Source organism: Chiloscyllium plagiosum, unplaced genomic scaffold (assembly GCF_037043375.1).
Source record: "Chiloscyllium plagiosum isolate Xiang-an unplaced genomic scaffold, Cpla_swu_hap1 HiC_scaffold_2, whole genome shotgun sequence".
Classification (NCBI taxonomy): domain Eukaryota; kingdom Metazoa; phylum Chordata; class Chondrichthyes; order Orectolobiformes; family Hemiscylliidae; genus Chiloscyllium; species Chiloscyllium plagiosum.
In genome coordinates, this window is record NW_028270140.1 from 28762766 (window position 1) to 28776456 (window position 13691).

The 13691-nt window shown below is 41.2% G+C and overlaps 1 protein-coding gene across 12 annotated transcripts in view; it reads left to right on the plus strand.

Moving 5' to 3' along the window:
• Positions 1–13691, plus strand: part of LOC122563516 (MOB kinase activator 3B) — a 168088-nt gene that overhangs the window by 130370 nt on the left and 24027 nt on the right. For all 12 annotated transcript variants that reach the window (XM_087995498.1, XM_043717337.2, XM_043717374.2 and 9 more), the window contains one exon: positions 5618–5820. In XM_087995498.1, coding sequence (XP_087851624.1) covers positions 5618–5820 — 203 coding nt within the window. The remainder of the gene's footprint in view (positions 1–5617; positions 5821–13691) is intronic.

Here is a 13691-nt window from a genome sequence, read left to right on the forward strand (position 1 = left end):
AGACTTGTTTGAAATGCGGATAGCCACAAAAGACTCCTGCACTACCTCCCTACCCCTCCTACCTTTCCTGGAGTTAACCCATCTAAGTGAATGTATCTGCAGCTTTTCTCCCTTCCTGTAACTGCCAACCATCACACCTACTAGCTCCTGTAAATTCCTCATTGACTCTAACTGTCGCTCCAACCAATCCTTGTGATCTGATAGGATTCACAACCAAAGAGACTTCCTGCAGATATAATCATCAGTAACATGGAACCTCTCCCTAAACTCCCATATCCGACAGGAAGTGCATATTATTCTACTAACAGCCATCTTTGCTCCATCACAATCTACAGACCCAGAAAATAGCACTATCTTTTTGCTTGAAAAAACAATGCTGAAGGCTAACTTTGTACTTATGGTTTATATTTTTAAAATTTAATCAAGAGACAGATCTCAATAAAACACATAATCAACAAAAAAAACCCACTGTACTCACTACTGTAGACTTGCAGCAAGGTTACACGATAAAAACTATGTACTTATATGTTCTTGTGCTGTAAGATCTCCCACACAGGTTCCTCCACTTCTTGAAGAAGTCTGTGTTCCATCTACCTCTTTCATATCTGGCTCTTGTGGTGGGAGTTATTATTTCCAAATTTGTTCAGCTGATAGGCACTGAGGATTGCAATTTTTGTCTATTCATAGCCGGTACAACTGTGTGCGAGCAGTATTTGAGGAATATCATGGGCCTTTATAATTAGCTGGCATTGTGTTAGAAAAATTCAAGATTTTGTTGGCCATTTTAAGTAAACAGGCAATTTTTAAAAGGCTGTGAGGAAACATTCCACATACTCTTCTTCACGCTTACAGACACATTGGAAATACTTTCGGAAATCAAAGCGTTTTTTCTAGGCTGAGCATATTTAAGTAAACTCTTGGCAAATTTTTTTTAAAAAGCAAAGAAAACTGAAGATGCTGGAAATAAGAATCAAAAGCTGACATTTCTGGAAAAACTCAGCAGGGCTGACAGCATCTATAGTGCCAAAGCAGAGGTAATGTTTCTGGTCTAGTAATCCTTCTTCAGAACTGGGGCTGGTGGGAGTTTTATGATGTCCAAATTTATTCAAGTTTAGAGTTTTCTGAACTAATTCATAGTTATCAGTAATGAAGACTACACCTCTGCCTTTTAAAAGCCTTTGTTCCTCTCTTTGAGGCTGTTTGGAGGAGAGTTTTTGAATCCATCCAGTAGGACTAGATAAAAGATAAAATTCAGCAATGTTCATGTTAAGCCTCATAACATTGTATTAAAGAATCCAACATTCGTATATTACAGCTAGCTATTATATATAAACATTACGTTTCTCAGACATTTCTAAGTACTTGAGCTTAGTGAGTCTGAGTCAGCTAATAGATTACACCAGTAAAACATATTTTCAGTTGCATGTTGTGCCTTAAATAATCAAGGGTAAGCTTGCATTTGAGACCATTATACCTTTAGATCATATGCTTTAATAAGGTGTAGATACCATGAACATGGTATACTGACATATTCACTATGAGACATAACACAACAGAAATTTAGTCCGTTTCAGGTTCCAAATCCTTTACCCTTTCTGATTCTGAGGTGAGGCCTGGTTGCTCAGCCAGTACCTTCAGTGACCTGGGCTTCCAATGCTTTATAACGTAAATTTCAGTTCTACCTGCTTAACTATGGCCTGTTATTTGTTTAAAAATATTCACTTTGGTCAAGTCTTCCAATTGCATAAATGTTTTATGCCTCAAACAGCCATCTTATTCTCTATTGTTAGGGTTTACAAAGCTTATTGCTGTCCTTTGGTTTTTGTGTCATGTACCCTTTAAAGTCAGATTTGTCTCAATGACTCCAGCGGCTTATGTTCCAGACTGCAACTCAAATTCAGGGAGAATTAACTGAGAATTCAAATGACAAGTGATTGAAGCTCAGGGTCATGCTTGTGGACTTACCTGACCTCTCCAGTGACAGGATCCTGCTTTGTGAGCAATGAACAGAGTGTAACAAATTGAAAGAAGTACAAAAACATTGCTGTTCCACCTGTGAGGAATGTTGGGGAGCCTAGATGGTGGGAAGGGAGGAGGTAAAAAGTGGAGCTGATGCATCTCCTGAACTGACTAGGAAGGTAATGTTTTGAGAGGGCTAGAATACAAGAATGGGATTGTATAAGAGTCTTGGCACATCACATTTGGAATATTGTGAGCAGTTTTGAGTCCTGTATCTAAGGAAGTATAAGCTGGCCTTGGAAGGGGTTTGAAGGATATTCACAAGAATTATCCCAGGAGTTAAGTGCTTGTCAACGAGGAGCACTTGAGGACTCTGGGTCTGTACTAGGAATTTTGAAGGATGAAGAGGGATCTAATTGAAACTTACAAAATATTGAGAGGCCTAGATAGAGTGTGGAGAAGATGTTTCCACGAGTAGGAGAGACCAGAACCAGAGAAGGCACAACCTCAAAGTAAAGGAATGACCCTTTAGAACTGAGATGAGGAGGAATTTCTTCAGCCAGAGGATGGTGAATCTGTGGAACTCTTTGCTTTAGAAGGCTGTGGAAGCCAAGGCATTGAGCGTATTTAATATAGAGATGGATGGGTTCTTGATTAGTAAGGGGATCAAAGGTTACGGAGAGAATGCAGGAGAATGGTGTTGAGAATTGTATCAGCCATGATTGAATGATGGGGCAGACTCAATGGGCCAAATGGCCTATTTCTGCTGTCATATCTTATCGTCTTATGGTAGTGATTGAACAGTCAATCAGGATGTCAGAGAAGGAATATTTCTTTTGGAATGCTGTAAGGGAACGTAAATATGTTTTTGGTGGTGGTGGAAATGACAGAGGATCATCCATTGATTGCACAGGCTGATGTGCTCAGAAATGAAGACAAGAGGAACAATATCATGGTCCTGGGAGGGAGGGAGAGCAGATGTGTAGGAAATGGACAACAAAAATGCCTGAACAGTCACTGCCAGAACTCTGCCGGAGATTCTCGCTTGTAAATTAATTCTTTGTCAACCTTTTCAACTCCACGAGCTTTTGTGGAACATTTTATTAAGTGTAGGATTTTGTTGTAGTGGCAAAAATGTTGGATGTTGAATGGACATAGTCTTTCTAAATGATGGGTATCTGAATAATTGATTGATTGATTTATTGTCATCTGTAATGAAGTACAGTGAAAAGCTTTGTTTATTAGCGGTACAGGCAGGTCATAGTAAGCAAGAATGTATAGATAAAAAAGACTTAGACAGAGGCACACAGGTTACATTGCACAGAGTGTGCACTAGTGAGATCAGTGTTAGCAAGGTCAGCATTATTTGAGGCTATAGAGTCCACTCATCAGTCTAATAATGGCCGGGAAGAAACTGTTCCTGAAGCTGCTAATGCATGCGTTCAAGCTTCTGGTATGTACTGCCTAATGGATGAGATCGTAGGCCATTATTACCAGGGTCCGGTGGGCCTTTGTTGATGTTGGCAGACTTTCCATGGCAGTGAGCTGTGTAAATGGAATCCATGGATGGAAGATTGGCTTCTGTGATGGTCTGGGCTGTGCACACCACCTTCTGCAGTTTATTACGGTCCTGGACAGAGCTGTTGCCGTACCTGGCGGTAGTGCACCCAGACAGTATGCTCTCAGTGGTACATCTATAGAAGTCGGTGAGGGTCCTTATGGACATGCCACATTTCCTGAGCCGCCTGAGGAAGAAGAGGCATTATTGTGCCTTCTTGACCATCGTGTCCACATGGAAAATCCAGGACAGGTTGCCGGTTATCATCACTCCAAGGAGCTTGACGCTCTCCACCCTCTCAATCTGTGCTCTGCTGATGTAGATGGAGGAGTGTTCTCCTCCTTTCTTTCTGAAGTCAATGATCAGTTGTTTAGTTTTACCAACATTGAGAGAGAGGTTGTTGTCATTACACCACGTCACCAAGCCTGCTATCTCCCTTCTATATTTTGACTTATCATTGTTAGATATTCATTCTACTCCAGTGGTGTCATTAGCAAACTTGTAGATGGTGTTCATTCGGAATTTGGCAACTCAGTTGTGGGTGTACAGCAGGGGGCTGAGGACACATCTTTAGGGAGTTCCGGTGTTGAATGTTATTATGGAGGAGGTGCAGTTACCTATCCTAACTGATTGCAGTCTGTGGGTCAGAAAATTGAGGATCCAGTTGCAAAGGGTAGGGCCAAAACCAAAATCACTTGATACCAATCATTATTGAAGAGCCCAGTTTTTTTTAAAATGTCAATCCAACATTGATTACTTAGAAAATAATAACTAGTACATATATTTGTTGAATAAGGCACATCTATTAAATCTAAATAAAAAGTATGCCCATTGTTCATAATGGATTTAATTAATGTCCTTAATGCTGACAAAGACACGACGACCCTAAATATGACACAAATTGCCATTAACAAAGTGAAACAGTGCTTGCAGCTAGGGTCATCAAGCGGTCATGCAACAAACCTTAAATTAGGCAAATGAGTTTGTCAGTGAAGCATAATTGTTTCTGTGGCCTGACAGGTTGCTGAGAACTAGACTGTGATCAGAATCCCATGAAAGAACCCTGCATGCGATTGGTGACAGTCTCTTACTCCCTGCAGTTTATCCCAAGAGACCACAATAAGTGGTAATTTACAAATATTGATTTTTTTTTTCCCTTTAGGTTGCTGAAAGGCTCATGCTCGGTCTCTTGTTTCCTTCATTATTTACCAACTGATGATGGACAATTCCGTAATACTGCTGCACCCCACACTCTTAGAGGATAATCATTTAATTGTGCATCAGAGTTTCGCAATTCTAAGAGCTCGACTCATATTGTTGAGTTCTCTGGAAAGGTTTCGGTTGGTTCAACCTTCTAGGAGAGCAGTCTCTTTGTGGAAATATATAAGGGATTGTGTTTTGTCTTAGTGATTGAGATCACAGCAGTCTTGTACCTTTTGCTTCCGTCACAGTGTAGTTTTCATAGGACAATGGGAACTTTTTCAGAATTGTGTGTGCTTGCTCAAACTATTGTGACATTGGTCATCTTTTTATAGAGACCCTGTTATATGACCAATGTTGCCCTTTAAGGATTAAAGTTGTCTTTAACATTTATACCATTCTCTTGAGAAGAAACTATTTGCTTGTTCTCATTCAAAAATCAGTTGACTAATCACTTTTGTAAAATGTTTTGCATTTTCGCTCTCCCCATGCTACACATTTTGAGTTTAAAGTGAACTTCTCTGTAAATTATTTAGCTGAAGGAGAAAGATGCACAAGGTTTGCATTTTGCAGACAAGTGAGAAAATCAGTGAATTTTCCTAAATTGCCCAGCAAGGAGCATTGATAGCTTCCCCAGCAAATCAAAACTATCAGAATCAGGGGGTCAGGAACAGAAAAAATTATCTGTTTTCTCCTGAGCCAGGGGGAACAGGAGTGCCCCTCGCTTCATTCACATGCATTTGTGGCCTCTTCTCAGAAACTAACTGTGGATGTAAACTGAAGAGTTTAGAGTGTATTCAGTCTTACATACTCACATTGTATTTAGAGTGAACGATCTCCCAACAGGTCAAATGTTTCATTGTACATTTGTTTCTTTTTCCTTTCATTCTTTTTCCACAGGAATCCCCTTTCCCAAGAACTTCCTTCAGATCTGCAAGAAGATTCTGTGTCGACTCTTTCGAGTCTTCGTCCATGTTTACATTCATCACTTCGATCGGCTTGGCACCATGGGAGCAGAGGCACATGTTAATACGTGCTATAAGCACTTTTATTACTTTGTAACAGAATTTAACCTTGTAGACCGCAAGGAATTAGAACCTTTGGTATGTACTGCTCTCAAGCATCTTTTGCATGATCCATTATTAGTTTATTAAGCATTAATTCATATCTAAAGAAGGTAAAAATAACTTATGTCGATCAGGTTGCTTGTGCTTACCACCATTAAGCCTCCTCTGATTGAGATACCATCCTTCAAAACAGCTGTAACATCCCAATGGAAGGGTTGAGAAGAACATACAAAAACGTTCACCTTGCTAGATTAAACGTGGATGTATTCAAAAATGAAAACATTCCACGACTACAATTTTTAACTGATAGAAATGTAAATTAAATGGCCAGATTTTATTGCATGGAAACTGATTGGGATAACTAAGTGAACTCAAGCATTTTGGAATATTCTCAAGATGTGATCTGTATACCTTTTCATTTTCTCTACCTCTTTTCAATTCTATCCTTCTTTTGTTTCAAGAATTTTTGGTCTTATTTAATAATAGGTAAGTGTCACTTTTGATGTAATCAAATCACTACATTTAGCATTGCAAGATATTGGTGAATGTGATGTACAAAGAACAGTACAGCTCAGGAGCAGACTCTTAGGCTCTCCAAGCCTGCGCCGACACATTTTGCCTTTCCATTCTAAAACTGTCTTCACTTAGAGGATCCATATTCCTCACTGCCTTCCTAGTCATGTATTCATCGAGGTGCTTTTTGAATGCTGCTATTACATCTGCTTCCATCAGTCTGCTTCTCCTCTGTCAGCGTGCTCCAGGCACTCACCACCCTTTGTGTGAAAAAAACCTGCCTTGCACGTCTCTTTTAAACTTCCCCCACCCTGCATCTTGAACCTGTGTCCCCTAGTACTCTACCCTGGGAAAAAGCCTCATACTTTCCATAATGTAGTTAATATACTGAATGCCCCCCTTTTGCTTCACAAAGTTGTTTTCTGACATCCAGTTCTGGGTGAACCATCACTTCTCAACTAGGAAGATTAAACTAATTTTATCCACTCAAAACACAGCACCTTCAGTGTCAGTTTCATTTACTTCCTTGGCTTGCATTCAACAACTAAGATCCTTCTTATTCTGCTCACCCTGAACTGACCTTCCAGCCTCCTATTCATTCCATCTAAGTTTGCCTTTTTTCATCCCCACAACATTGCAATACTTCTAACATCTGCTGTTGAACCCTTTGTCCACTATCATCTCCAAACTAAACAATTCCAAGGCTCTCCACATCAGTCTGTATTTCTGCCCTCCCTTTCTTCTTTTAAGACCTACCTTAAACTCAGCTCTTACAGCAAACCTTTTATTTACCTCATCTCTTCTTCACATGATCAGGATCCATTTGCCTCAAGTTATTTTGAAGGACATTGAGTTGTTTTAATCTGGTTTCAAGTTGATATATTAAGAATGTTTGAAAGAATGAAGGGCCTGAGCCACAAATGTTTGCTGGAAATTTTAATATTAAATGATTGGGTGTTCCATCTATTCCCTAAAATCAATAATGTTCTAAATTAAAAGTAGTTACTCCTTATTCTCGTTGCTTTATTTCATTGGACCAGAAGGAAGCCATTTAGCCCCAAAGCTTGTACCACAATTCACTGAGACCAAAACTGATTTGCAGTCTAACCTTAGCTGTTTTTTGAAAGTGAGTTAGCCAAAGACACAGGAAGAACCTGGGATTCTGTATTCAATCTTTGGGAAATGACAGGCCTCTACTTGTTAACTTCTTGCAACAGAAATGCAAAAACTAACAATTCAATATCTATAGAATTTGAGTACCTGTTTGTGCTCCTGGCTGATAAGCAATAAAACTGGAGATTTGCATCAGAGTTAAATATTCTTAATGTATAATAACATCTGAACTTCATGTGTTAGTGTTACTTTCTAATTGTGATTGTGGTCCCAAACTTGCCCTCCTCACCCCCTGCACTGTGCAGTCTATTTTTATAAATATACAGTATAACTGGACCCAACAATGTTAAACTTAAGGAACAATGCAACAACATTTAAAAGTTTAAACAAAATGCAAAATGAAACGCAAGGTCTTTGGGTTTCTGAAAAGAAACATGGCAGCATTTGGCTGCTATGATTTATTTAACAAAGTGAAATTGGGTGATTTAAGACAGGTGATTGCACTCAGTGATTTCAGCCAATTTCTGTCAAATTCACCAATGATTCAGTCCTGTCCATCAGTAGATATTTGCTGAATGTAAGTGATTGTTTTCTCAAGTAAGTTAATCAATGCAAGTCAGAGAAACACCCAAGTAAAGCAAATAAGAAGCATATGATACTGAATTGCTCTGATATCATGTGTATAGTCTAGGTAGTTTGCATCTGTACATCACAATCATTTCTTCATTATAGAGATTAGAATGAAGCAGAACAAATAAGATTCCTCTACATGGTACATCTTTCAAATTATTGATTCCCTTCTCATTTGGCTACTGGATTAAGTGTTGAAGGAGCTGATTTGATGGACAAAGATAGTGTATATATCAGGCTGAAGTTTCCAAATTTTGTCTCTATGTCTTGGCCTTTTCTTAATGTCTAATGTAGGGCTGACTGTTTTTCTTTGGCTAAATGTCAATCTTGTCAAGATTCCCAGAGGGTTTCTGTCCATGAGGCCTAGCAAATTTTCTTGCCATGTCTTACGATACTCACCTCACTAACTACCTACGGACAATTCTGGTACCATTCTACCACTCACCCTATCCTGCCACTGTCAGGATATTCTTGAAAGGACTGGTGCCCCTGGTGTTGACACCATCTTTAAGTTGCTATCGCACACCCAGACAAGCACTTGTGGGCGGCACGGTGGCACAGTGGTTAGCATTGCTGCCTCACAGCGCTAGAGACCCAGGTTCAATTCCCGCCTTAGGCGACTGACTGTGTGGAGTTTGCACGTTCTCCCCGTGTCTGCGTGGGTTTCCTCCGGGTGCTCCGGTTTCATCCCACCATCACAAAGATGTGCAGGGTCAGGTGAATTGGCCATACTAAATTGCCTGTAGTGTTAGGTAAGGGGTAAATGTAGGGGTATGGGTGGGTTTCGCTTCGGCGGGTCGGTGTGGACTTGTTGGGCCGAAGGGCCTGTTTCACACTGTAATCTAATCTAAATCACTTATTTTGGAGCTGCCCTGGATGGCTCCTGATATTTGCTCTAGACTTTGCAGACAAGAGGAAATTGGTACTCTATTTTGTGAACAGGGATCTAGAGCCACCCATATCAGTGTGCTGTCAGCTATCTGGAGGAATGCACAGTGGTGTAGGAATGCTTGACTCCACCAGTGTAGGTGGCACCATCTTTATTGTGTTACCTCACAGTTGCTTTATCTCTACTGTACTCACCTCCCACCAAAGCTCATGCTCTATCACTCTCACGGTTGTATGCAATACCTTCCCTCAGTTGCTCTTACTCTCTCCAACTCTCACACTACCAACCCTACATAGCCTGTTTTCCACCCAATCACTCACTTGGGGCACCTCCCCATCTTTATCCCTACACTAACAGTAACAACTGTGCCACTCACTTTGATCTCTTTTAATACCTGTGTCCCCTTCCCTCTCCTAGAAGAATACACCCCGCAATAGGGCAGGAAGAGTCAAGATAGCTAGTGGGCGGTTCAATATTTGGCTCTTCATCCCTTACAAGGAGAAGACTTGACCCTGAAAGACCTGAGCAATTACCTGACTGTGTCCAAACCTCTGGGATGGTATCGGAGGCTGCCTTTAACTTAGTGCACCAGGATCCCTGACTGAAGACTTGTCTCCCTTGATTTGATTAAGGACCACTGACAACCATGACAAGCTTCCTAACTTTGTGATTTTTTAAACTTCATTATTTATTTCTGAGACTTGGATGTCGCTGGCTGGCCAGAATTGATAGCCCTTCCATATTTGTCCTTGAGAAAGTGGTGGTGAGCTGTCTTTTTGAATCACTGCAGTCCACTTACTATGGGTTGACCCACAATTAGGGTAGGGAGGGAATTCTAGAATTTTGACCCAATGACTGTGAAGGAACAGCGGTATATTTTGAAGTCAGGGCGATGAGTGGCTTGGAGGGAAACTTACAGGTGGTGGAGTTCCCAAATACTTGCTGCCCTTGTACTTTTAGATGGAAGTAGTTGTGGGTTTGGAAGGTGTTGTCCAAGGAATTTGGTGAATTTCTGCAGTGCATCTTGTAGATGGTGCACACTGCTGTTACTGAGAGCCGGTGATGGAGGGATTGAATGTTTGTAGATGTGATGTCATTCAAGCGGGTTGCTTTGTCCTGGATGGTTTCAAGCTTCTTGAGTGTTGTTGGAGTGTTGCTCATCCAGGCAAGTGGAAAGTATTTCATCACGCTCCTGACTTGTGCCTTGTAGATGGTGGCTGGACTTTGGGGTGTCAGGAGGTGAGTTTCTTGCTGCAGTATCCCTAGTCTCTGACCTGCTCTTATGGCCACTGTGTTTATGTGGTGAATCCAGTTGAGTCTCTGGTCAATGGTAACCCCAAGGATGTTAACAGAGGGGGATTAATTCTTGATGAAGAGCTTATGCCCAAAACATTGATTCAGCTGCTCCTCAGATGCTGCCTGACCTGCTGTGCTTTTCCAACACCACACGCTCAACTCTGATCTCCAGCATCTGCAGTCCTCACTTTCTCCTAGTGGGGGATTCAGTGAAGGTAATACCGTTGAATATCAAGGGGTGGTGGTTATTGTGTCTCTTGTGCTAAATGGCATGGAAATACAGTGGTACAGTGAGCTTGGTATCTCTGACTGAGGAATAAAGTACAAACAGGCAAGGACAGACAAAGCAGGGTGAGATGGTTATGAACATTAGGAATGGGTGGGCTCAATTTGAATGAATGTTGAGAGAGCAAACAAAGAGTCCTGAAATGGAGCTGGAAACAGTCCACAAGCTGCGTGCGGGTCCCTGACTGCAAAGTGTCCTTGCAGCAGCATTGCAATATTAGTTGCTAATACATCCTGAAGTGCAGCGATAAAGAAGCTCCTTTTGTATGGATAAGAGGTGTGCCATCAGGGCCTGTAGAGGCTGGCAAATGTCTGGACATGAGGTTCATTTGGTCAGTGCCTATGGAGTGGGCCTTAAGTTGTTGGTCCCTGTGTCCAACATGGAAATCCTTAGAATCAAACAAATAGAGTTACCAGATACCCACTCTGACTTCCATGTCGAGAATTGTTCGTGTCTAGTTTGCTTGCAGTGGATGGTAGAATAGAAAGCTACATACTAATGAGGCAAGATTTGCACTTTATAAGGTTATTAACCAGCAACAATTGGCAACTTACCGTTGCCAATCAAGAAGCTCCTCACAACATCCAGAGCTTCATTGACAAATTTAACAAGCTAGTCCTGACATCAAGAAAGCCTTCTTCAGACTCTGCCAGACTTTCTGTCATAGTCTGTTTCAATCAGTCCCCCTTGATATTTTGCCTGTTGAGAAGAATGTACTGACTCTCTGACAGTGCAACACTCTCTCAGTGCTGACCCTCCAGTAGTGTAGCACCCTCTCAGTGCTGACCCTCCAGTAGTGCAGCATCCTCTCAGTGCTGACCCTCCAGTAGTGCAGCACCCTCTCAGTGCTGACACTCTTTTGTAATGAAACTCTGATTGAGGTTAAACCATAAAGATATTGTTCTCTTATTATATTATTCTAGTCTTCTTTACTACCTTGGCCAGTTTTTAGATTAGATTAGATTCCCTACAGTGTGGAAACAGGCCCTTCGGCCCAACAAGTCCACACCGATCCTCCGAAGAGTAATCCACCCAGACCCTTTTCCCTCTGACTAATGCACCTAACACTATGGGACAATTTAACATGGCCAATTCACCTGACCTACACATCTTTGGACTGTGGAGTACCCAGAGGAAACCCATGCAGACACAGGGAGAATGTGCAAACTTCACACAGGCAGTCACCCAAGGCTGGAATCGAACCTGGGACCCTGGTGCTGTGAAGCAGCAGTGCTAACCACTGAGCCATCATGCTGCCCAGTTCTGCTATTGTATGGCAAATAAGAGCTCATTAGTAGGATTCAGGTTGAACTGCAAGGTGTTTCAGTATATATTATAACTGTTATTTCAATTTCTGAATAATTTGGTTGGATTAATCTCCATTTAACTTGACACCTCTCTTTGCCTTTGAATAAGAATTCACTTGTAGAGAATCACAGGAATAGAATTTATGTTTTATTATTAAAAGATTAAACATCTCATAAAATTGCTTTCAAAAACCTACTCTCCTGTGAGATCAACTCTTACCCTGCTACATAAAGCATAACTTCTAATTATTATGGTTAATACAGATTCTAATCACCGTCAGCATTGCGTTTTCCAATATTACCATCATTGAATTCCCTAGATCAACATCCGGGGGGCTGACAGTTGACCACGAACTTATCTATCCTATCGTCCCATTCCTATTCACAATAGCACATGGCACTAGGAGTAATCCAGCGATTACTACTCTGAGGTTCTGCTTTTTAACTCCCTGCCAAACTCCCTATATTCAGTCTGCAGGACCTCATCCTTTTTTCTACCTTTGTTGTTGGTACCAATTTGTACAATAACCTGAGCCCACGCACACTCCCCTTTGAGAATTTGCTTAAAGTTCTAAATTGGAGTAAGGCCAATTTTGATGGTATTATTTGCTGGGATCAAATGTCAAAAATTGTTCGTGTAGGCTGTTAGCAGATAAAAAGATGATTGGCAAGTGGGATGCTTTCAAAAGTGAGATAACGGGAGTTCAGAGACAGTATGTTCCTGTTGGAGTGAAGGGCAAAGCTGGTAGGAGTAGGGAACACTGGATGCCCATTACTCGCAAGACAAAGCTTTTCGCTGTGCCTCGGTATATGTGACAATAAATTCAATTCAATTCAACTCAATTCAATTCAATATTGAGACTCCGGTCATGAAAAGAAAGGAGGCATATGTTAGGAATGGAGAGGTGGGATCAAGTCAATCTCTTGAGGGGCGTAGGGGGAGTAGAGTACACTTAAGATCGGGGAGACTTGCAGGAGCAATATGGTTGTCATTGTCGGGGATTTTAATTTTCCTAACAAAGTGTCTGGGACTGCCAGAGTGTTAAGAACTTAGATGGGATGGAATTTGTTAAGTGTGTTCAGGGAAATTTCTTCAAGCAGCATACAGAGGGTCCTACTCTGGAATCAGCAAAACTTGACCTACACTTGGGAAATAGAGCAGGACAGGTGTTGAAGGTGATAGTGGGGAAGCACTTTGAGACCAGTGACCATAGTTCTATTAATTTTAAAATAGTTGTGGTTCAAGTTTTAAATTGGGGCAAGGCGAATTTTGATGAAATAAGACAGGAGCTTGCAGGGGTTAATTGGAGTAGTATGTTTGCAGGCAAAGGGGCTTCTGGCAAGTGGGAGGTCTTTAAAAGTGAGATAGCTAGAGTTCAAGGTCTATGTGTTCCTGTGAGGGTGAAAGGCAAGGTTGACAGGAATAGGGAACCCTGGATGATAAGAGATATTGAGGCTTTGACCATAAAAATGGATGTATTGCTCAGGTAACAGGCAGTTGGGATCAAGGGAATCCCTGGAGGGATATAGAGGATACAGGAGTTCACTGAAGAAGGAAATCAGAAGGGGGAAAAGGAGGCACAAGATAATCTTGGCTGAGAAGATTAGGGTGAATCAAAAGAGGTTCTTTAAGTATATTAACAGAAAAAGAATAATTCGAGAGAGAATAGGACCCCTTAGGACCAAAGGGGACCTGTACACATAAGAACTGCAAGAAATGGGTGAGGTTCTCTGTGTTTACCATGGAGAAAGACATGAAGACTTGGGAACTTGAGGAAATTAGTGGTCATATCTTGGGGACAGTTCATATCACAGTAGAGGTGTTGGACGTCTTAGAATGTATGAAGGTGGATAAATGTCCTAGTCCTGACTA